Here is a 24,768-nt window from a genome sequence, read left to right on the forward strand (position 1 = left end):
CATTGCAGTTCAAGATGACAAAATGTGCATTGTCTAAAAGAATCATAAAGAAGAGTATGCAGTCAATAGTGTTGTGCTGTTAACAAGAGGAGGTGCAGTGCATAGGGGCTCTTTGCAAGAAGACACACACACACACACACACACACACACACACACACACACAACTTTCTCTGCAGTTAGAACCTGTCCTATTGCAATGCGACCATTGTTTCTTGTTCTTCTGTGCTTGAACGGTGCCTGTCTCTATTGTCTTCGTAGCCTCCAAGCAGGTGGAGGAAAGCTGCTGTTAGGACTCCCAGAGTCATCTCTTGTCCAGGCTGAACAAGTCCTGTTTCCTCAGCCTCTCCTCACAGAACGTGTGCTTCATTTCCCTAATTTGTCTAGTTAAGAAGGCATAGCAAGAGAGTCTTTTATTTAAAAAATAAAATAAAAAATAGGAGGTTATTTTATTAGTGAAGGTGTAGAGATAAGCAGCTCCTTATGCATAGTCCAAAGCAATGTTAAAATTCCTCTTAATTTATTTCTGAAGCTTTTAAAGCTTGACACCAAAATTATGAGCTCTTTTGTCCTCAGGCTGCCTCTTAATTTACTTGTAAGCTACAATATAAAAATAAAAGATAAAAATCTGTATACGTATGCAAGATTCTAAAAGCAGAGCTATACTCTGCGTAATCATGTCGCCCTTACCTTGTCAATTGAACAAACCAATCCATTGCTATTATCTTGTTGAGATGTCTGTAGAGTTGGTCTGATGTATTAAAACTGTTTTTTGCCACGGCTGAGCTGATAATTTTTGTTTTAATATTTCTTCCAATTATGTCTTTGTTCATAGCATTTGAAAAGCTAAGAATTAAAGCAGGCTTCACAATTGGAGATAGGTAGAAATGCTGAGTCTTCTAATTGGAAACCACTGTAGATAGGTGAGATAGCTTTGACCTAATCTGATGATCTGGGTCATCTTAAAATAGCTGTAGACTATTGTAAAACAAAGGAGAAAAGGGGGAGAATGGTATACTGAAAGGTGGATGCCCAGCAGCAATACCTCCTGTTCTCCTAGAGTTGTCTGCTATTTTTTAAAAAAATAACTCTAAGGTTACATAATCATTATTTAAACCTTTTTCCAACTTTTTCCAACCTTTCTGGTTTGGCAGAAAGTTATTCATTCACCTCAGAACATCAGGGAGCTTGCTAATTGTGGATGAAATCATACCTAGTGGTCAGTTTAGAGAAAGCTGCAGATCCTGCTCCTGAAATGTGAGAATACAAGATATCCCAGATTAACAGGAATAGTTTTAGTTCTTAATTTTGTTTGAACTAAAATGAGATGACCAATTTCAGAGCCTAGGAAAGATTCATTGTGTTTGACATCTAGCAGTTTATTTGCTGATGATACGTATGTGTGATTTTTTTTTTCAGCCTGCTTTACCTCCTTTCTCCTGTTAGAAATTCAGATTCCTGTGTGATATGACATTAATCCTCTAACAAAAAGTTTCAAAAGTACTTTAGAGGGTTCTTGAACCTTCCATTCAGGAAATAGCACCTATGTACACCTGAAGTTTTACTGAGCACCTGTCTACATTTCAGAAGGTGTAACCTCTTCTCTGTAGAGAAGACTGACTGTAGAAGGTTAGATGAGGTCGGTGCCAGTGGCATGTAGTGGGTGCCTTGGGAAGCGTGTAGAAACAAGACAATACATAGTGATAGTGATGCTTCTTTCAGCTGTCAACAATCTGTATCTTTGGTCTATGATGTAAGAAACTAAATTCTTTCCTCCTCATTTTGAACACTCAATTTACTGCATTGGCAACAACTGAACACCAAACTATTGTTCATACAGATGTAAATGATGCAGAACAGAAAAGAGGTCTTGTAATTAGTTCCACAAAGACCATCAGTAATGCGTTTAGTAGTAGCAGCTAATTATGACCCCATTAGAGAAGTGCAGACTGTATTTTTATTTTGCATTTGACTTTGAAACTTGCTGCTTTATTATCTAGTTAGTAATGTACAAGGTCTTTTTGCCGTTCTTCACTTTTGTAAATGTAAGTAGCTCAATATCAATCAACTACCACCTTTCTGTTCACCTTTTTCACAGATGAATATTCAAATCTACATGTCCAAGCCTGAATCCCTTTGGAGGACACATTGGTAAACCCCTACTGTTTATTTTGGTTGTCAGTAACTATTTTATTAAATGATCATTTCCTTATTTCATGGCAGTTTATTCAAATTTTTTTACTAGCAAAAATTTTTTGAAAATCCAAGTCATCTGTTACCTTAGCTAGGTCATCTTTCTGCATGACTCACAAAGTCTTTAATCCCACAAGGTGAGCAACCAGCAACCATATTAATTGTGAAGTAATTGTGTATTGTGATATAGATATTTCTAGAAATCCTAAGCAGAGCACACAAAATTGATTGCACTGTCATAGATTAAACACTATCATGTGGAAAACGTAGGTGGGTTTTGCAGTGGGATGCTGCTTCTACATGCAACTTTGCAAGTCTCTTGCATTGCTGATACAAACAGGTTTACCTAAGCAAAAGTGAATATTGACTATGCAGCAGGGTTGTCTGTAAGTTCCAGTATTGTAACTTCTTGGTTTTGTACTGGGCAATGCAGTTGAGAAGGACTACTCTCAAGAAACCTTGCCAGTGTGGTGAACTGATTGTTTCTTGTTATCAGTACAAACAATGCATTAGTACTAAATAAAAATGTATTATTGATATGCTGAACTGGTTTCAACTGGTTTTTAATGTAGTTCAACATTCATAAGCTTCATTTCCATATTGTGGAAGTAGGTATTTGGATGTCTGTTCTCTCTACTCCAGAGAGGAGATTTTCTGGATGGATTGTGTGTACTGGAAAGATACATGTCTGGGACTATGTCGTATGTTTGAGGATATTTGCAGGGGAGAGGGTAGCCTAAAATTTCTAGAGCTGTAGTTGGCATGAAGCAGCATGTTACCATTATGCACAATGTATGTGAGCAGTGACAAAATATGTGAGCAGTGACAAATTTTGCTCAGTGTGACCAAATTTTTCAAAGGATGCAAAGCACAGGCAAGGGGGCATAGGGCATGGAGGGTATTTCCAAATTATTTTGAACAAATCAGCATTCCTTCTCAAGGAGAAAGTGTGACAGTGCAACCTACTGTGGGTAATGGGGTCAGAGAAGGAATATGTGCTTAGACTTATGGTCTTAGACACTTTTTGTTAATGTGTTTTTTGGCAGGGATGGTGTTAATTTTCTTCATAGTAGCTTGTATGGTTCTATGTTTTGGATTTGTGATGAAAATAGTGTTGATAACACACTTTCAGTTGTTGCTGAGCAGTGCTTACACAGTGCTTACCAAGGTCTTTTCTGTTTCTCTCACTGCACTGCCAGTGAGGAGGCTAGGGGTGCACAAGAAGCTGGGAGGGGCGCACAGGCAGAACAGCTGACCCAAACTGACCAAAGGCACAACCTTTACCATATGGCATCATGCTCAGCAAATAAAAGCTGGGGGCTATTCACCAGGCCTGCTGTTGCATGGGGACTGGCTGGTCATCGGCTGGTGGTGAGCAATTGTGGGTTTTTGTATTACTTTTTTTCCTTTTTTTGTTTTGGTAAACTGTCAATCTCAACCCACTAGTTTTCTAGCTTTTGCCCTTCCAATTCTCTTCTCCCATCCTGCTGGGGATGGGGAGTGATCAAGTGGCTGGGTGGTGCTTAGCTGTCTAGCAGTGTTAAACCACAACAGTGAAGATGAAAATCAGTTGAGGATGTGAACAGTGTCTGATTGGGGGGGGGGGAGTCAGTTTTGCTCACAGTGCTGGTCTACTGCTGGTTCTGGTTAAGGACCTGCATTGCACCTAACAGCTGCTCACCAAAGTAGAGGACACTTAGTGCCCAATCTACAGGCACCCTTGAAAAGTAGTTTGTGTGTGTTTGTTTGTTTTTAATTTACTCAACATGCAAGCACAGTCAGTGAATTATGAGCACTGCCTTTTCTCTGGCAGAGATGAACGGCTCAGCCCTTCCTTTTACTGTTACCTCCATTCATTGTATATCACCTTTCTCCCACAACCTTGAGGCTGCTCTTAGGGCTGCTTCCAGGATGTGCTTACCTCCCCCAGGTTCTTAAGCATGTGCTAAATGTTTTTCATGCATTTGGTCTAGAACTCATATCCTAGCAATCAGCTGAGCTTGCAGTTTGCAACAGGAGTCTGTCTAGCCTGCACATCCATGTAGCTGAATTGCAAAGTGTGGCCTTAGGATAGAGGCATAGTGTGAGACAAACAGCGTAGAGCGTTTCTGAACACTGTCAAGAACAGGCACATATTTACTTCATGGATGGAGATTTGTGTGTTCTCTGTTCAAAGTGGTTCTGAATAACTAGCAGAGTTAGTTTTTACATCCTGACTCAAGGGCAGCGACATGCCATTTCCTGAAATAGGAGGCCAGTGAAAGAACCAGCACCCCACAGTGTTATTTGCGCTTTCCAAGTTGCATGTTGATTTACCAGGGCTGCTGTAGTGGCAGGAGCTAGCTGCCTTTGTGTGCCATTGCTTGGGGGGGCAGTAGTGCAGCTAAGGAGAGTACAGGACAATAAGTAAGATCATCCTTTTCTGGGATTGTGCCAGACAGATCAACCTTCAGGATTGCCTTGTTTTTCTGATGTTAATTGTTCTTGATAATGGCAAGATCATACCTCTCCTGCTTTTTTTTTTTTTAAATAGTACTTATAAAGCTAAAGTATAGTACTGAATTTAGCTGAAGTAATGGACTCTTTCTCCTTTGTGGAAATTTCTTGGCAACTCTTTCTCCCTGTGAGGCCAGTGGCTGTAGGCCAGGATGGCAGTCCTCATGCAGTCAGATAGGATTTGGTAAGTATCTCTGGAAAGGAGTGTGCTTAGGGCTCCTATGACTCACAGGCAATGTCTTCCTGAAATGTGAACTTCACTTGCAGAGCGAAGGCGTATCTCGTTAGGCATTCCTGATCCCAGGTGACTGCCAAGGGGTTTGATTATGTTTGCTGGTATGGAATTATGCCTATACAGGCTCAGATATTTTAAGTCTAATCCCAGTGTTATTTGGCTATATGCATACAGATGGATTTTTGGACTGCTATCCTATAATATAATCAATCCCACTACCTGTGACATAGCGTCAGACTGAACAAAGTTGATCTGGAGTGGAGGCTGCTGGCCTGCTGCAGGAATTGTCAATACCTCAAAAATGACTGAAATGTTCGTGTGTTCAGCTGCCTGTCAGGATAACAAGTGACTGACTTGTACTGATCAGCAAAGGCACTATTGGTTCATGTGCCTCTGATTCGCAGTGCTGAGGGCCTGGTGCATGGGACAGCAGGCAGTAGGTGTTTCAGCAGTGATCCCCAAACCTATGCCTACCCCAAGACTGCTGGTGGCTTGCAGCAACATGCGTTGTGTGGATGTTTTGTGCAGCATGGCCACAACCCTGATGGTAATAGGTTTCATCACCCTGGACTATTTCCTCATTGACAGGTAAGAACCGGGGGGCTGCTATGGAAGAGAGTGAAATGAGGTGCTGAAGTTATATTGTCATGGAAGGCCTTGAACGTGGCTATTTTGGGCCCTTGATAATCTATGGTGCTGTTGCTAGCAGAATGCTAGAGCAGCCACTCTCCAGATCACCCTCCGAGCTGAAAGCAAATCTAAGAATTATAGGAAATTTGTCCTAACTCTGGTTGTTCCCTACATGGCCAATCATACCTCAGAAGAGTTGGGGTGATGAGGGTGTAACACCTTGAGACCCTGGTGCTCTCTGATGAGTAGGAGTGCTGCGGGGCCAAGCTCTGCCACAAGCCCCCTCCTTGCCCTTGTCCTTGTCACATACTTCAGCCCCTCCTTGTCACGTACTTCAGTGCTAATGCTGAGAGGGAACGATGGTTTCACAAGAAATTTTTAGTGTTTGAAACCTACTCGTTGGATAAAGCATGTTATCCAAGTAGGCACGTTATCACCTGCCCCACGTCACTTTTTCCCAAACCAGCCACCAGCACAGCTGTTGTCCGTCCACGTTTAATTTATCTTTCGCCCCGAGGCGCTGAGGCCCCTCAGGCACCGCCCCGCGGCCCCCATGCCCGCCATCTCAGGGAGCCCGGCCCCTCCTCCTGTACCCACGGCAACCGCCGCCTCCTCTCGCCACGCCGGCGGCCGCAGGCAGGCGGCTCCCCCCGGTCCCGCCCTGCGGGGCGGGGCGGAGCGTGGCGGCCGGCGGCGGAGTGGGCGGCAGCGGCGGTGGTTCCTCCGTGGCGGCCCTCACGCCTCGATTGCCGCCATGTGCGAGCCCAGCAAGCAGGACATCGTCGCCATCTTCAAGCGGCTCCGCTCCGTCCCCACCAACAAGGTGAGGGCGGCGGGAGGACGGGGCGCCGGGGAGCGGGGGGGAGGCGGCGGCCGGGCTCCGCCGTGGCGGTGACACGTCGCACTGCCCGAGGGCGGGGCAGGGACCGGGCGGGACGGGACGGGACGGGACGGGACGGGGCGGGCGGAGAGCCGCGGGGCCCCGGCGGAGCTCCGCGGTCGGCCAGCTGGTCCCGGCGGGGCGGCTGGGGCTTTCCGTGGCCGCGGAGGCCTGCTCCTCGTCCCACCGAGCCCCGACACACACACCTACATGTATAATATATATGCACCTCTGTGCTGCGCTAGGTGCTTGGTGGTAGCTCCCAGTGCATGTGAGCCTAGGGAGAACGATTTCATTTAAATAAACGTGCAGTTTAATGTGTGAATTGTAGCGTGTTTAAACGGACGTTTGAATAATTGTCTTGAAAATAGCGTACCTGTAATTCGTCCTCTGGTTTCCTTTGATTAGCATGGGAAACAGCTTTTTGGAGTTCTCATGTCTTTGTGTATTATGTAATACAGGACTGCCTGACAACGTTTAATGAACATGTTACAATTATTAAATTGGATGTCTTTTGTGTCGTAGTCCTTAAGCTACCCAGTATTGTTTAAACGTTTGTAAAGCTTACCAGTTCTGATAACTTGTACCCTGAGACTGTAGTGTATAGACTCTTTTAGTTTGCACAGATCTGTTCCTCTGAAACAGGTAGTTTTTGGTTCCTGCTCTCTGGTTCTCTCTCTTCTCTTGTTGATGCATTTGTATGCATCTCTGCTTGGAGACCCAAATCAAGGATCTGAACTGTCTGAAAACCAAGTGTGTGCTGTGGTGGTGGTTTATTAGTTCTGCAGTTTTGTTATTACAGTGTGAATTGTGGGGTTTGTGTGTCTGTTGGGAGGTGTTGTGGTCATATTCCCTGCCCCCCCCCCCAGCAGAATATACTATAGTACATCTTGCTCAAGTCATTTTAAGTTTACAATGCTTCCAGTCCAGTTTTCTTCTGTTGGCAAGTGCTTCTGTTCCCTCCCTTACACTTGTATTGCTGATGATGTGGCCGTGGTGTGAGTTGGACCTACCTTTGCTCTGAGTCAAAGCGCTTTTGTAGCGTTGGTTTCCAGTAGGATCAACAAGCCTGATTATTACTGCTGATGCAGGAAAAGAAAGCATATCAGGATACAGCGGTTGGAAAGGAAGAGAGTGGCTGCTCGGATGAAGGTTACCTTTGACCAGTCGCAAAACTGCCACCTGAGTAGTAGTGGGTCCAGCATTCAGGCGGCTGCGTGCTGGTCTTGCACAACAGGGATAGTGAGCGTGGAGATGTGGAGCTACCCGTGGCAGCAGCAACACTGCGTGCCAGGTTGAAAGTGCCTTTGTCACCCTGACCTCAGTGACAGGTGATTGCTGAGCCCCTCCAGCTCTTTGGAAGTATCAAAGCTGGCATTTCCAGAGGCTGTATATTACTCTGTTGCCATATCCAACAACAATGTGTACTATGAACTTATTTACCAACAGGCATAAAGGATCTGTTAACTTCAACCTCTCATACAAGATGAATCCTGTTTGTTTTAATGACGTCTTGCTGTGGACCCAAGTCTTTGTGTTTATTCTGGTAAAAAATCTTGATTGCAACTTTTACTCTTTTTTTTTAATCCAAAGTGACTGTTCCTGAATCTAGACTGTCCTGAAATGCTTGAACACTAAATGAGCAAAAATAATACAAGTGTAGTTAAAAAGCAATAGATTATTTCAGTGTATCCTTCAAATTAGTTTCTATAACAACTCTAATATCTTAGTTGTACCTTACTCACTCCAATAAACACAGTCTCCATATTTAAAATGAAAATAATTTCATAGGTAGGCTCTGAAATCCCTTTTAATTTTGTTTTCATTTCTTGTTACAATTTATGTGGTGGAAAGCACTCTAAAATTGAGGAAGCCAAGCAACATGAGTGTAAGTTGACTTATATTCATTCGTTTCAGTAAGGTAACTTGATAAAATATTTCTATTTCTGTCGCATAACATGATGGAAATGACAGTTCTTATGTTACTTTCACAAGAAAATTAGTTGTCATTCTGACTTGCGTCACAATCCTTAAAGCTACAATTTTTGTCTATATGAATAATTTTCACAGGTGTCTGATAGGTAGTTGATAGAGTCCTGGATAAGTGAAGCCAGTAAGCTATGCTGCTTTGTGGCAACTAGCTTCCAAGGTGATGCAATTAACTTTCAAGAGGCTGAAATTAAGAAGCACTTATATTTTTTCCAGGAAAGGGATGTTAATAACAGAACCTTTTTAACCATGGGATTTTTTTAACCACCTGGTAATGCTTAAGATTCTCTTTTCCCATTTCTGCTCTGAGGAATTTCAATGAAACTTACAGCTCTAAGTCTGCTCTTCTCTCCTGTGTTAGAAGCAGGACCAAAGCTGTTGTCTTGGCTTTGATCTCCAACAGAATCTTGTCTTATTTTGTTGTCTTCATCCTAGTTTTAGCCTAGTAAGAAACTGTTTGAAAACAGCCAATTTAAAGTGAAGATGAGGTAATTTATTTATTTATTGGAATTAGTTCAAAGAATGGAGGGAATTGAGGAAAAGCGGATGAATTCTGACTACTTAAGCCTGTATGTTTTCTTGTGATATGGCATACACGAAGAGTTACTCATTCTTTTTCCCTAACTCCCTGCGTATAATTCTCCTACCTGTGCTTACTTCAGGGACTCTCTCCAGTCCTTCCTTCTGTCCCTCATTCTGTGTGGATTTTCTTATTTCTTCTTTCTGCTGCATGTCAGTGAATGACCCTGTTTTTGCACATACAGTAGTGGGATACATACATGCTTTCCAGACTCCTTTCCTTCCAGTAGTGCTCTGTTAAGCCTCCATAGAGAGAGAAAGAGTGGACTTACACATGCAGAAACTGTGACCTCCATGCTTTCCATTTGTGTTGCAGGTTATTGGCCTAACTGAAGCCCAGACTTAAAAATGTTCATACTGAGGATGAGCCGATGTTGAATATGATGGTGAACTTGTGCCTGATAAATGCGTGCTGTGTAAGATACACAGACCCACAGTAAAGCTAGGAGTTTAGCCTCAAACTGCTCTTGGGCATCTACTTGAAATTAATTTGGTTGGTGATAGGTTAGCTGACTTGAATGTAAACTCAGGGCTTGTTTGATTAGGTATGTAGACAAAAATCTCTAGTTATGTCAGTGTAGTTTCTAGCAAGGAGACTTCTTAGTGTTTTTGTTTGTTTGTTTTTTCTTCCCAGCCTGTCAAGGAAGTGAAAACATTTCTTAAAAGCTTTTGTATATCAGTAGTGTTGGAAGTACTGTGTTAAATGTGTACTTGAACTAGATTGATGTGGGTTCTCTGCCCTACTGTTTCTCAACCTGTGATCCATGTATAAACTGATTATGGACTGAAACCAGGAGTTTATGTTGTCCTGTCTAGTTTGGGTGAAGGCGTATGAGTTTGGGCAGATTGTGCAACTACTCTTTATAAAATTAGGGTTATGTGAAGTTGACGTGTAATCCCAGCTGGAAGGATGACATCCATGCTATAAGGATGAATTCATTAAGTTCTGATCACTACAAGGATGTCAGAATGACCTATAATACAACTTTAACAAGTGGTTACGCATAAGCCACATTAACGATTTTTATTTTCTTAAAGGTATGTTTTGACTGCGGATCAAAAAACCCTAGCTGGGCAAGCATAACATATGGAGTTTTTCTTTGTATTGACTGTTCGGGGACCCATCGATCCCTTGGTGTTCACTTGAGTTTCATTCGGTAAGTAGTTCGTATATTTTTTACATTAAAAATGGTATTTTTTTTCAACTTCTGATGTTTTTTATTTTGTTCAGATGGCTGTTCAGAGAGGAAAACTCATTCTTTTCTTAATTTCTGATTGAAAAGTTTTTAATGTTTGTAAAAGCTTTGATTTATCTGATAGCTACTTGGGAATGAGGTAAATAGGTAGGGTTTGGTAGAATTTGTACCTTGCGCCCATTCCCATTTCCTGCTTCTAGTGTTTGTTAGTAGCGCATATTTGTTGGCAGATTTATTTGTACATTGAAGATGATGGCTTCTATAGGTAGGTCAGTGATAAAGGAAGACTAACAGAATTGTGGGCCCTTTCCAGAAGGAAACAGGAGACCTGGTCACCCAGGATATAGAGAAGGCAGAGGTTCTCGATGAGTTTTTTGCCTCAGTCTTCTCTGGCAAGAGCTCCAACCACATAGCCCAGGCCCCAGAAGGCAAAGGCAGGGACTGGGATAATGAAAAGCCACCCATTGTAGGAGAAGATCAGGTTCAAGACCAGCTGAGGAAGCTGAAGGTGCACAAGTCCATGGGACCTGCTGAGATACGTCCATGGGTCCTGAGGGAATTGCTGGATGTAGTTGGTAAGCCACAATCCATCGTATTTGAGAAGTTGTGGCAGTCCAGTGAACTGGAAGAAGGGAAATATAACCTATGTTTTTAAAAAAGGGAAAAAAGGAAGACCCAGGGAACTACAGGCCAGTCAGTCTCATCTCTGTGTCCGGCAAGATCATGGAGCAGATCCTCCTGGAAACTATGCAAAGGCACATGGAAAACAAGGAGGTGATTGGTGACAGCCAACACAGCTTCACTAAGGGCCAACTGTGCCTGACAAATGTGGTGGCCTTCTCTGATGGAGTTACAGCATTGGATAGGGGAAGAATAACTGACATCATCTGCCTGGGCTTGTGCAAAGCATTTGACGCTGTCCCCCATGATATCCTTGTCTCTAAATTGAAAAGACATGGATTTGATGAATGGGCCCACACAGTGGGTAAGGCATTGGATGGTTGCCCTCAGAGAGTTGTAGTCAACAGCTCACTGTCCAAGTGGAGGTCAGTGATCAGTGGCGTTCCTCAGGGGGTAAGTACTGGGACCAGTGCCGTTTAACATTTTTGTCGGTGACATGGAGAGTGGGATTGAGGGGTACCCTTGGCAGGTCTGCTGATGACACCAAGCTGCGTGGTGTGGTCAACAGGCTTGGAGGGAAGGGATGCCATCCAGGGGGACCTGGGCAGGCCTGAGAGGTAGGCCTGTGCGAACCTCGTGAAGCTCAACAAGGCCAAGCATGAGGTCCTGCACCTCTGTTGGGGCAATCCCCAGCACAGATACAGGCTGGGCGGAGAATAGATTGAGAGCAGCCCTGAGGAGAAGGACCTGGGGGTGTTGGTTGATGAGAAGCTTAACGTGAGCCAGCAATGTGCTCTTGCAGCCCAAAAAGCCACCCATATCCTGGGCTGCATCAAAAGGAGCATGGCCAGGAGGGTGAGGGAGGGGATTGTCGCTCTCTGCTCTGCTCTCATGAGACCCCACCTGGAGCACTGCATTCAGCTCTGGGGCCCCAGCACAAGAAGGACATGGACCTGTTGGAGCGAGCCCAGAGAAGGGCAACAAGGATGATTCAAGGGCTGGAGCACCTCTCCTGTGAAGATGGGTCAAGGGAGTTGGGGATGTTCAGCCTCGAGAAGAGAAGGCTCTGGGGAGACCTTATAGCAGCCTTCCAGTGCCTAAAGGGGGCCTGTAGGAAAGCTGGAGAGCAAGTTATTAGGGAGTGTAGTGATAGGACAAGGAATAATGGCTTTAAACTGAAAGAGGGTAGATTTAGCTTAGTTATTGGGAAGAAATTCTTCACTCAGAGGGTGGTGAGGCACTGGCACAGGCTGCCCAGAGAAGCTGTGGATGCCCCATCCCAGGAGGTATTCAGGGCCAGGCTGGATGGGGCTTTGGGCAACCTGGTCTGGTGGGAGGTGTCCCTGCCCATGGCAGGGGGGTTGGAACTGGGTGATGTTTAAAGTCCCTTCCAACCCAAACCATTCTGTGAGTCTGTGATGAAAACAAAGAAGTGAGTAAGCATGTTGAAGCATTTTATCATTTTTCCAGTCAAGACTGAGGCAAATACCACTTTATTATCCTCAGCAGTGCTGCAGTATGTTGATCATAATGATAATCTGACAGCCTAGCAAGCCAGTTTGGAGACAATTTTTTTTTTTTTGCCAACTTTGCTTCCTGAAGTAGTTCATTATGTTGCCACCACAGTGTCAGTACTGGGGTAGGAAGTGAGAGGTTTTGTGTAAAGGACTATACTCCCCTTTGGTGGCAGCACTTGGATAGGCTCAGTCAGTTGGTGCAGTTTTAGTGAGCTTCTCATATTTCAGGTGAGTAACCCAATTTATGTCCTATAGGCGTTTTTGGCCTATTAAATAGAACCTTCCATTTCAAATATATAACTATTTGAAGTGTGTGAAAGCAATGCATCTAAGAACGGACTGCAGATAAAAGCAGCTGTTTTCCATCAACTAAAATCTGTATTTTTCCTCTGTTGCTTTGTCACTGTATAAAAGAATGTTACGAGGGGTCTTTCAGGAATGCATTCCTGATGATCACAGTATTATGACTCTTAGAATTCTCCTCATACTCAGTGCTCCCTCCACCACCCCCAGATAATTTGGGAAATAAACTCTTTACACAAACGAGGTAGATTTTAAATGTCTGTGAAGATAACATTAAAAATGTTTCCTTCTCTTCAGATCTACAGAGCTGGATTCCAATTGGTCTTGGTTTCAACTGAGATGCATGCAAGTTGGAGGAAATGCAAATGCTGTATGTACTCTTGAGTGTTTGCCTTGCACATTGAAGCTTGTTAGGCTTGGAAGCTATTGTCTTTCCTTACTGGCTCACATCTTTTAGAATATTTTTATTTTTCCAGTCTGTTTCTCTCCTTTTTCTTGTTTTTAAGAATTCTTTTGAGTGCTGATTTCACCTTCCATACTTCTTGCAACTTTTCCATGTTGGTATAATCTGCAAAAGTTTTTTTTTTTTCCTTAGAAGTCATTAATAAAAATCACTGAAAAGACTAGACCAGATTCCTTGAAAATGCGTCTAATTTAACAGCAAAACATTGATAACTGATGAAAGATGGCTTTCCATCTGCTTGTAAACCTAGTTAACAAGTGTTTTCCTGTGACCATATTTCTGTATGTGGTTTATGAAAATGTCTTGCCAAAGGTCATGTCACTGCTGAAGTCAAGATATGACTTAGGCCTTAGGTACAGTTGAAGTCAAGATAAGACATGCTACACTGTCAACATGCTACACTGTCAGAGAGAGGAAATAGCAGTGTTTTTGTTTTGGCCAATTGATATCATCTGTTACTTTTGATTTAATTCTTTTATATACTTACAAATAAGTTTGTTTCATAATATATTTTTTTAAAAAGTAAGGTTTTATGTTGACTGCTGTATTGTCCTCAGTTTCTTTTTTAAAAAGATGATACTTTCTTCAGTCAACTCCTCTGGAATCTTGCCTCTTTTCTCATATTTTTTTCAAAGATCAACCACTGGTAGTTGAGATTGCTTCACTAAGCTGAACTACTCGGTGTCGAAACATGTAACTTTCATAAGAAACTTCTACTTTTCTTCCAGTTCCCTGGAAACTTACCCCTTATCTTTCTTCATTTGTGTTTAGTCCGTAAACATTGTTTAAGAAACTTTAAGTCTTGAGCTTATTTGTGTTCCCTCTCAACCAAGCTTTCATTCCATTTACAATTATGAGCTTTCTTAATCTGCTTTCCTTGAGTCTTGTCATTGTAATATTCTCCTAAATCTTACTATCTCTGAATTTAATATTTAAAATATTTATAAATATTTCAGTATTAGAATATTTTAAATATTTCCATACAAAGAATGATGAATTGAGTGAGGATCATTGTCCTATTATCCTATCGTGCATTGTACCAATAGGTCTAATATGCCCACATCTCATACACCTGAAATTCATAATGACCTCTTTTGGATTACCTAGCAGGATAAATGGATGAAGACCATTTTAGTAAACTGCCTCAACATTTAAAAAGTAAAAGTAAAAAATCTTCCCTCTAATTGCATTAAAAAACAATTTCCTTTTTGTTCCAATAAAATGCTGAATTCTATTTTTACCAACTACTGCTTAGAAATACTCTCAGACTAACATTTAGTATTTCTATTCTGTAATTTCCTGGTGATACTGAATCTTGAATCAGTTATGAGCTTTATAGCTGTGTATGGGATTGCTAGAAAATTTGGTGATGTGAGTTTCTTTTGTTTTGAGAATAAACACCTACAATGATTGGAATTAGGGTTTACAAAGAAAAGCTCTGAATGTCAACTCCATAGGTGTATGTATAGATATATATATATATATGTATGTATATACACACCTAAATGCAAATATACACAGTCCTTTTGACACTTGTGATGTTTATAACCGTTTTTGTTGCAATCACAGAAATGTATTGTGGCTTAACTTTTATATGAAGTCCGGTACTTGTATATTAGATTTACATTTGAGGTTATAGTTTCAGTTGTCTGGATTTGCTAACCCTATCAGAAACTTGTTTACTATGTTTTACTGTAATAGTCTATTAAGTTCTTCTGTGCAAGAACATATGACATCATTTGCTAGTTAATTCTAGGTACTAAAAAAATGCCCAGCTTTTCCATTTCTTAATCTTTCAAACAAAGTTTTTATTTGTATGTGAATAGACATATAAAGAGTGTGTGCGTGTGAATATATAATTTATATGTAAGTACATATGTATGTGGATACACACTTTAAAGAAGACCATTTTTATATAGCCATTTTGATGCTATTGAGCATACATTGTTCCTTCTAGCAAGCTCGAGATGAAAGCAAGTGATACCTTTTAGAATATCAGAAATGTCCTTTGAAGCACAGGTGTTGGCGGTTAGTTAACTCTTCCTTTCCTTGTTAGATTCAAAACTAGGAATGTTTGTATATGGTTGGAAGCTTGTATCTCTGTGTGCTTTTAAAACATACCAGTAATCTATTTTTTTAATTTATTGTTGTTGTTTTATGTGTACATATGTTGCCATAAGGGAGTTTTCTTCTTATTTTGGAAATTTACACAGACTTCATAATTTAAAATATTTAGATACAGGAGGAGAGTATTTTGCTGCATTGCGATATATTTTTGTTAAGTGGCATTAGTTTTTAAATTTGTTTCTCATTGCATCTTGTGTTCTTCATAGTCTGCTTTTTTCCATCAACATGGATGCACAACAAGTGATACCAATGCAAAGTATAACAGTCGTGCTGCTCAGCTTTACAAAGAGAAGATTAAATCTCTTGCAACACAAGCAACAAGAAAGCATGGTACTGATGTGAGTAGTGTGTGTCTTATGTAACTTAGATTTCTCAAAAACTTTCTATTCTTTACAATCCAGAGCCATTTTAAGTTTCTAATTAATAATGTGAAAGATTATCTGCCTGTTGGAGGTACTGGTACACGTTGCAGTGAGGTTACAAGCTGTGGAGTAAACTATTTGCAACTTCTTTGTTGTTGTTGTTTGAAAAAAATATTGACGGTAGAGCTGAACCTCATATTTCGGGATCACTTTTGGGTTACTCAAAACACCATTTGCAGCATTTTCAATAACTTACGGGAATCCTAGGCAGAAACTTCAGGTATTCTTCAAAAAGGAAACTACTTTGTTTCTCAAGCGTGCTGAAAAATTGTGTTTGTGCTACTGTATAACAAAAACACCAGCACTTCTCTGTGAATTATATATTGTATTTATTTTTGCTTTTCTATAACTGAATTATTACTGAGAAGTACATCATGTAAAAATGTAAAAGTGCCAATAGAGTTAACTACAAAATAGTTGAGATTTAAGTGGGTTTTGATTTGAACAGATAAATGTTTTTTTTCCTTTTTTTCTACCAAAAATATATTTGAAAAATTAGCAACTTATCTATCTATCTATCTATCTATCTATATGTCCTGAACATGCTGTTCTGTTAAAAACACTGATGCAGTGTAGGCATGCTGTCAAAGCTTTGAAGTTAGGTTGCTGACAGGAAGAAGTTGTTAGCAAAGTACACGTTATTTAGGTCTGCTGAGGTGTTAACTAAGTTTGACAATGGCTCTCTTCTGTATATGCAGAATGAATGTTTTGATAGTTTAATTCAGCGTGTTTAAGTCCATGACTAATTCATTTGAAGTTGATCAAATAGTGAGAATTTTAAATAAATTAATTAAAATGTCTTGCATTTCTTTCTTCTAATCTGTTCATCAAATATTATGAAATTTAATTAATTGTAATTTTGTATGGCAGATATTATAGTTAATATGGTTCTCATCACTAGCTTGAAAGAATATTTCTTTTGACTTACTAGACAGCTTTAGATGTAAAACAAGTTCAAGTAAAGCTCTAGTGATATTAAATGTTGACAGTATTACTGCAGCAGAGCTTATGCCGAGTATTTTGTTAGGAAGAAAATGGGTAATGTGAGGGAAGACATCACCAGACATTGAATCTAAAAAGGAATGTCATGTATTAAAGCTCAAACAAATTTGTAAGGAAAAAATACTTAGGAAAAGAAAATGAATATATTTTTAACTTGGGGGAAAAAAAAAACAGTTTTAAGATAAGTGCATTTTTTAGGATGCATTCATGCAATTGTCCTGTAAAATTAATAATCTCCCTCTCTTCCTTCTTTTCTTTCTACCTCTCTCAAAATACTTTTAGCTGTGGACAGATGGATGTGGAATGCCACCTGTGTCACCGCAGCACAAAGAGGAAGACTTTTTTGCATCCCATGTTTCTCCTAAGGTATAGATTGCCTGTATTTAATTAATTCTTGTTTGCTTTCTAGCTTCTTAGGAGAGCTGTGTGCTCTGTGATTAATTTTAAACTCTCTAAGAAAATCTAACAGAGAAAGGATAGGTCAGTGAGTTAATGTTTATCTGCTTTTCCTTCTGTGGGTCTCAAAATTCTTCCTGGATGTGAACCACTTTCTAAGATGATAATTTAGAATGACCCAAATAGTAGCTAAATGTGAAATGAAGCTGTGTTTTTCTTAGGCGTACAATTCCACTTTGGCTCATGATCCCTGTCTTGGGAGTGCCCTGATCTAAACTTAATATGTGATAACTGTTTTTTTGATGAATAAAGTTTAATGGTAAAAAAATATTTGCTAAGCAGGTGCTTTTTTTCTTCCTCCAGAATTCCTCCATCCTCTTTGAAAAAGTTAAAATAACTTTCTGAACTACCGCTGGTTTTCATTTATTTGATCTCACCTCTGCTCTGCATTCTCAGTGCCTTATAGTGACAGATGCTGTGTTTATTTCAGAGAACAGTGTTTCAGAGACTCTCTTGTGTCTTAGATTAAAAAATACCATTAAAAACAACTTCAGTAGTTCTGATCTTAAACTTGGAATAATTAAGCTACTGCTATGCCTAGTATTCCTAAATATTTCAACAATATTAAGTGTTCTGACATGATTGTTTTCTAGTATGGTTGCAATCAGTGAATACCTATAACTAAGTATCATCATGAGGCATATTTTGGGATAGAGAAGAATGCAAAGAACTTGGCATATCATATTAGGCCTTGTGAATATTCTTCAACACTTTGTAAACATTCATTGCATTCATTCCCCAGTCGTAATGTTGTGGTGATCCATTTATATCGTAATCAGTAATAAAAACGTATGTGAGTTCATATCTGCACCCTGGTAAGGAACACAGTAAAAATAGCAGGTTTTTAATTGACTTTCTAATATATCTAGGGTACTTAAGAATGGGAAAAGCTGTAATTTAAAGGAAAAAACTCCCCCCTCCTTTAGTTATTCAATTGTGACATTTTAAAATATAACTTTTTTGTTGTTTTTGTAATGTTTCAAAAACGTATTTTAAAGGAAATTTCAGCCTTTTATCTGTTTGTTTTATTTTAGGAACTTCTACTATGGTCAATATTTGAATGTCTTATAAAAATAAATTTTGACATCTTTGAACCAGGGAAAGAATATTTATGTTTTACAGTTTGGGAAGAATGCTATATTACTCAGAAATGCTTGTTGCAAAGACAAAAATAAATTAGTTTTTGTGAGCTGTAGTCTAGTATTTTCATCAGAAGATTATCTGTTCTGATAGAAAAGTAAACAGTATTTCTGCTTGCAAAAGGCAACATGGAAGAATACTTGAAAGTGAGTAGGAAAAGCATAAACTGCAGTAAGCTAGAGAGAAAGAGTTAAGCAGAGAAGTGTTGTAAATTTAGGCTGAAGTACGAGAAGTAGGAACTTGTTACAAAACCCCTTGAGAAAATTTATCAATAAGATAATGTAAATCTTCAAAGCAGAATTTTTGGATAGCTGCAAAAGTAGGGGATCAGAGACAAGCAGTCTGTGTGCTTCAGGCAGGGCAAGAGATTCTTTGGGTATGGTTTTGAGAGAGAAGTATCGGGAATTTATGATATTGAGATTTTAAGGAAGAGAAGCGTGGACTGGCAGTGGCACAGCATAGGTGGAAAAGCTAATACTAAGTGGGTCTAATTGTGAGCAGGTCATAGACTTGCCTGGTGAGGAGGATGTGTTTGAGGGTTATTTCTGAGAGACGAATACAGGTGCTCAGCAATGCTTTTTAATAAAGGTAGACATTTCCTGTAACAGGTTTTAAACATAGAAGCTCTAGTCATAGGAATCCAATTTTAGCTAATTAGTTATCTTTGAGCACAGTGCTCATATTTATTTGATGTATTCTATCTTGTGTGCACTTTTGATCTTTGTGTTTTTGTTTTTTTTTTTCAATGCAAAGAATACTGAATGGGTACTATCAGAACCAGAGCCAGTTTCTCTACAGCAGAAAGCTTCAGAAAATGTTCCAGAATGCTATGAAGGTATGACTGATTCTTTGTTAACAATAAGCTGCATTTTTTGATAGTCTCTTTGTTTAGACTCTCTTTACCTTACTTTAATAATTAAATAACCTTATCATGCTAATAACTTAAGTATTTGGGGGAAGAAGGAGTTTCTAGAAGATTTATGCTAGACTTTGTGAACATATTCCTTATAATGTTTAATAGGAATCCAAATTAAAATCTGATTCAGAAGATTTCAGATGAATCTTTGGGTGCATGCTGCTCTGTTAGTAACTGGAAAAGCTGTGACAGAAATAGCACGTTATGGTATCTATATCAAACAGTATCCTGAGGACAGTGAGTTGTGTTTTGGTATGTTAAACATTCAAATGAGTCTTCTGATATTCTTAACCTTGTTACTCATCATGCTTTCAGGTGGACCAGAACATGGACCAAGTGTTGATTGCCTTAGTACATCACCAAAAGCTGCATTAGGTAATGAGCATAAGCAGAAGATGATAGCAGCCAGTATAGTGTACTTTTATATTCATACTTACTAAGAATGTGTGACTGGGAAGAGATGTGAAATTCTTAGTTTAATAGCAGTGTGCATGAGTTACTTTTAAACATCTTAATTTGTGTTACAGCTTCTTTTCATAAACAGTATCCATCAGTTTTAGTTAATTGCATTCTGGTTTTATCTATCTTGTCCTAGCTGACTTGATGAATTTAAATGCTATAGATATCAGACTTAATATAGGTGACCAGTAATGCTTTACACCTTCCGTTACGCTGCTTCAAGTTGTGCATCTACACACAGGGTGGAATAGAGCGTTGTGCTGTGATTATTCTGGGTGATTCTGCTGTGATTATTCATTGCAGCTTTTCAATACTTAAAGAGGGCTTATAAAAAAGATGGAGAGCAACTTTTTACTTGGTCAGATAATGGTAGAGCAACATGGAATGGTTTTAAGCTAAAAGGGGGGAGATTTACATTAGATATTGGAAGAACTTCTTTACCGTGAGGGTGGTGAGGCACTGGAACAGGTTGCTCAGAGAAGCTGTGGATGCCCCATCCCTGGAGCTGTTCGAGGCCAGGCTGGATGGAGCCTTTGTCAACCTGGTCTGGTGGGAGGTGTCCCTGCCCATGGCAGGGGGGTTGGAACTGGGTGATCTTTAAGGTCCCTTCCAACCTAAACCATTCTGTGATGAATGGCCTGCTATTTATGCTAAGCAAGCACATTAGGTCGCTATTTCTATTTAGGCAGATTTTGCTTCCTTTTCAGAAAACTAAACATAAAAATTTAGTTTACAAATCTTGTATTTGTAATACAAAATCTTCAGTGTCCAGAATCTTAATTTACTTAACAGTGAGGAGTGTGTCATATTGGTTCATCACTGTTTTTTTTTTATTCACTGTTTTGTTTGTTTTTTTTATGAGATGGAGGCAAGTGGATTGAAAAGTTACCCACATGTGCTTTCCTGGTTTTCTCAATTGTATCTATAACGCATGTTCTCATAAAACTAGTGCTTTTTTTGTTTGTTTTGGACATCAAAAGTTCTATCTTACATGAGGAATCTCTGTTCTGTATATGCTTGTTCAGCCTGTTTCCAATTAAATTTCAGCTCAAATCAGTTTTCATTTATGTACGAGCATTTTGGAGGAGTCAGTAATTGGAAACTTTTGATTCTGGGAGTTTTACACGTTGGCTCAATGTAGCTATCAATAAGGCACGCTATATTTTTCTCTGGGAGTTTTACACGTTGGCTCAATGTAGCTATCAATAAGGCACACTATATTTTTCCTATCGTTAGGTCTACTAAGGTCTCATTAAGAATACCAAGTTTCGGAGTTCCGTCAGATTTCACGATGAGCAGAATGTAGGTTCATTTACTGTGTTTCAATATTTAATACAAAGCATTAAGGCTGGAACTTTCACACTTTGCATGTTTATGATGATACAGGTATGTTTTATCTGTATCATTGCTTGTTTTAAACATAGCCAGTACCTTTCTATCCAGAAAACAATTTATCCTGGAAGCGGTATGGGATCAAGTGGACCTCTAGTCTGATTTATAATGTCAAGTCTGTGTACTAGTTGGTATCCACAACTGGAAACTGAGCCATAATTTTATTCCTATTAAGAATTGGCAAGAGGTACCTTACCCTCAGAGTCTTTTTCCTACCTTTTCTTAGTGATATTCACCGCTTTGTTCTATGTAACTCAGTTTAGTTTTTAAATCTCTTCATGTAGAAAATGTAATACTTAAGGCATTAGAAAAAAATAGAAAAACTGTTTTGAGGCTGAAATTATGGAAATTAACTTTTGCAATTCTGAAATTAATGAAATTGTATGTCAAGTAACATATGTTTAATCATTGCAGAGAACACCACCTTCATAAAAAAGAAGCCAAATCAAGTTAAGAAGGGGGTAAGTCTATATAGTTAATGCATATTTTTCTCTGTATTACAGATCTCTGGAAATATGTAGATTGCAGTTTGGAAATGTATTGTGTATGTTAATACTAAACAGTACATGTATCAGTAACAGTCGATGAAAATAAAATGCAATCGAAAATCTGTTCTATATCAAACAGCCAATGATCTGTTTCAAAATGGATTATTGTTAAGATGAATTTGTCTAATAAATTGCTAGTACTCTGTAGTAGAGTACTTAAGATTAATTGGTTGTTTTCTGACCTCAGGTAAATTCTAAGTGTGTTTACATGTATGCAGCTCACTGAACTGTCTAGACTTCCACATGTATATCTGAGCTTCATTTTTTTTGGGTGCTGTCTGGACCTGGATAGCAGATTTGTTTAGATTGAACAGTATTATTCCTTGATCCCACTAGAGGGCCCTAATATGCAAGAGGAATTTCATATTTATTCTAAATGGCTTACGCAGATATGTTCCCTTACAGTAAGAACATAACTGGGTTCACAGGTGCACGTACAGTTTGTGAACTAGTGTCAGACTAAAACTGTACAACTCTGTGTACGTAGGCCAGAGCTCCTACATGAAGCCATTAAAGTGCTAACAGGTTAAGATAAAAATATTGTGAAAATTCATATTGCTGCAGTGTTGCAAATGACAAATTAAGTGCATGGGAGACTGAGAACAGCAGTTTGAGGGCTTTGCCACATCTGAATCTCCATCATTGTGTCGATTCATATTTGTAGAATTCAGTAAGTTTTTTTTTTAAGTAATCAATAATCAGAATGAAAGAATTTGTTTTCCTGTATTGAAGTAATGAGCTAGAAGTAGAATTGTTTTAAAAGAACCAGCGCAGAACTGTAACCTCTCAGATGACGTATTTATCTAAAAATGTTTACTGTGCTTTGTCACATGCAAAAGCTAATCAGTGTGTTTGAGTTTTGCATACACGTATGTACAAAACTTGTATATTGCTGTACTACCTTAAATCATTAAATACTTACATACACATTTATTAAAAATATGAATAAATCAATTCTTAATAGTAAGATAAGACACTAGCACTGGCTGGTGAGAACTAATATAATAAATAAGAACTAATATGTAAAATTTGTTGCCACTTCTAAGTATAAATTGTGATTTAAGTGAATGAGAAACAAATGGTTCAATTGCAACAAATTTGATTATATTACTATACAACATAATAATTATTAAAGTTGTGCTGTATACTCCCTAACAGTATGTAGTGTTTGCTATTGCTTTCAAAGTTGACTCTTAAATCATTTGAGGTGATCATCTCAGTTATAATGTTGGGACTTCTATTTTTTGTTTTTTAATATATCAAGCTTGGCGCCAAAAAAGGCGGTTTGGGGGCACAAAAAGTCAGCAGTCAAAGCTTTAATGAGATTGAAAAACAAGCACAAGCTGTAGATAAAATGAAGGAACAACAGGATCTTCATAGCAGTAAGAAAACTGAGAAGGAAGAGCCACTGTAAGTATGAGTTGTATGTACAACAGTAAACCACGATGCTTAATTTCATGTTAATGAAGTAATTGTCAACATTTTAAACGTTACCTTAGACTAGTTCATGCAAATAAAACTTCAGCTCTTGCTTAATAATCTTGCTTATTAAAAATCCCCAAATGTGGATGAGGTGGGCTCTATTTCCCCACACACACACATTAGGTATATGTTTCGACAGTTGCTCTTTTACTGTAGAAATAACCCAATCCTGTCTTTAAAAATAACCTTAATATTATTTTTATTTAAAGCAGAAAATAAGGAGGCATTCCACTGATACATATGAATAATGTAACATAAATGATAAAGTAAGCTAAGGTTAATACCACAGAAGGTTTTTCTTCTTGAACTTTTCTTTACCCAGTGCTAGTTACCTAGTTCATTTTGTTTTGGTGAAGTGACCTGAATACAACTTAACCAGTCTCTCTAAAAGCTTAGGAAACATGCAGGTACTCAGTTTTATTCATATACGTTGGGTAAGAGTTTCACTGCTGAAAGCAGGTGGTAGTTTAAGTATGACTAGAAATGCCTGCTTAAGTTTCAACTCTTTTATACTGGAGCCGCTTTCACCCTTTGAATGTTTTTGTTGGTGTCCTCAAATCTGTTAGTCCATTCTCAATAACTACTCAGGGTATGGTTCTTTGTTCTTACCATTACATTTCTCTGCTACATGTTTTTGGTTTCTAACATTATCATAGTTGTCATAAAAATTAGATCGTTAAAGAGTTGGTTATGTACGCTTTTACTGTTGTAAATTTTAACATCCTCTCTTAAGTGCTAACATGCATATTTTTTATAACCTATTAAAGAAATTTCTGAATTTAAATGTAATTATAGAATTACAGGATCACGTGGAACTCATGGTACCAAGCTTTTAGACCTGTAATCTCCTCCATGCTACTTTTGCTCACGTTACGTGTCCTCTGCAGATGTTTTGTGGATGTTTTGTGTGCATCAGAAGTATTAATTGCAGAGATTGGTAATTTTTCGAAGTACTTTTACCACGGAAATTGCATTTCTCACTGATTGCCAAACCTGAACATGCTGCTAAATAAATAAATAAATAAAAAAGAAAAATGTATCGTCTATGAGTTATGATTTTTCATTAATGATATTATCTTCAAAGATATTCAGTTTAGAAGAAATTCACGTTAGTAATCTTTTTTTTTTTTTTCAGAAACATTTGTCAGTACATAATCTGTATAGGTTCAAGGCAATTTTTAGTATAGGTCCACTGCAACCTTTCTGCAGTGGCCAGGACCCTCCAAAAATGTCTGCAAACATGAGGAATGCACATACACTTCAGTTTATGGATCTGATCCCACTGAAGGCAAGATTACTCTACTTCTCTGGAGATTAACTTATTGGATTTTTAACTGGAGATGGCAGCATATATCAAAATTTTAAAAAGGATGAATACTTTAAAAATTGCTTTTGCCTCCAACTAATTTTTGTGGCAGTTTTAATTTTAAAAGCTAGAGTAATGAGCTCTAATAGATTAATTCAGTGCGACTTTGTTACATGGATGAAATGGAAATTATGCGTTTTTGTACTTGCTTTTTAGAAGGAGAGAGAATCCTGAGACTTGAAATGTAATTTTATAATTGGTACACAGTTTCTTGTTTTTTTGCTGTGCACTGACAAAAGAATAGATTACTGGGGTTACTTTAAAACAAATAGAGATACTGATGATTTTTTTTAATCTGAAGAGGTGAGAGATTTTTGATATTCATAAAATAGATTTCATAAAACAGGCTGCTAATCATT

At 38.8% G+C, this 24,768-nt stretch overlaps 1 protein-coding gene across 2 annotated transcripts in view; it reads left to right on the forward strand.

Moving 5' to 3' along the window:
• Window positions 1-6,176: 6,176 nt before the first annotated feature.
• Window positions 6,177-24,768, forward strand: part of ARFGAP3 (ADP ribosylation factor GTPase activating protein 3) — a 32,981-nt gene continuing 14,389 nt past the window's right edge. Inside the window, exons 1-10 of one of the 2 annotated variants that reach the window (XM_040545080.1) lie at window positions 6,210-6,374; window positions 7,881-7,977; window positions 10,038-10,156; window positions 12,934-13,006; window positions 15,433-15,564; window positions 16,933-17,016; window positions 19,000-19,081; window positions 19,478-19,537; window positions 21,428-21,474; window positions 22,826-22,971. In XM_040545080.1, coding sequence (XP_040401014.1) covers window positions 7,918-7,977; window positions 10,038-10,156; window positions 12,934-13,006; window positions 15,433-15,564; window positions 16,933-17,016; window positions 19,000-19,081; window positions 19,478-19,537; window positions 21,428-21,474; window positions 22,826-22,971 — 803 coding nt within the window. In that variant the 5' untranslated portion in view covers window positions 6,210-6,374; window positions 7,881-7,917. Of the gene's footprint in view, window positions 6,375-7,880; window positions 7,978-10,037; window positions 10,157-12,933; window positions 13,007-15,432; window positions 15,565-16,932; window positions 17,017-18,999; window positions 19,082-19,477; window positions 19,538-21,427; window positions 21,475-22,825; window positions 22,972-24,768 lie in introns of both variants that reach the window. The other variant, XM_040545079.1, reaches the window with a different exon arrangement.

Source organism: Cygnus olor, chromosome 1 (assembly GCF_009769625.2).
Source record: "Cygnus olor isolate bCygOlo1 chromosome 1, bCygOlo1.pri.v2, whole genome shotgun sequence".
NCBI classification, from domain to species: Eukaryota; Metazoa; Chordata; class Aves; order Anseriformes; family Anatidae; genus Cygnus; species Cygnus olor.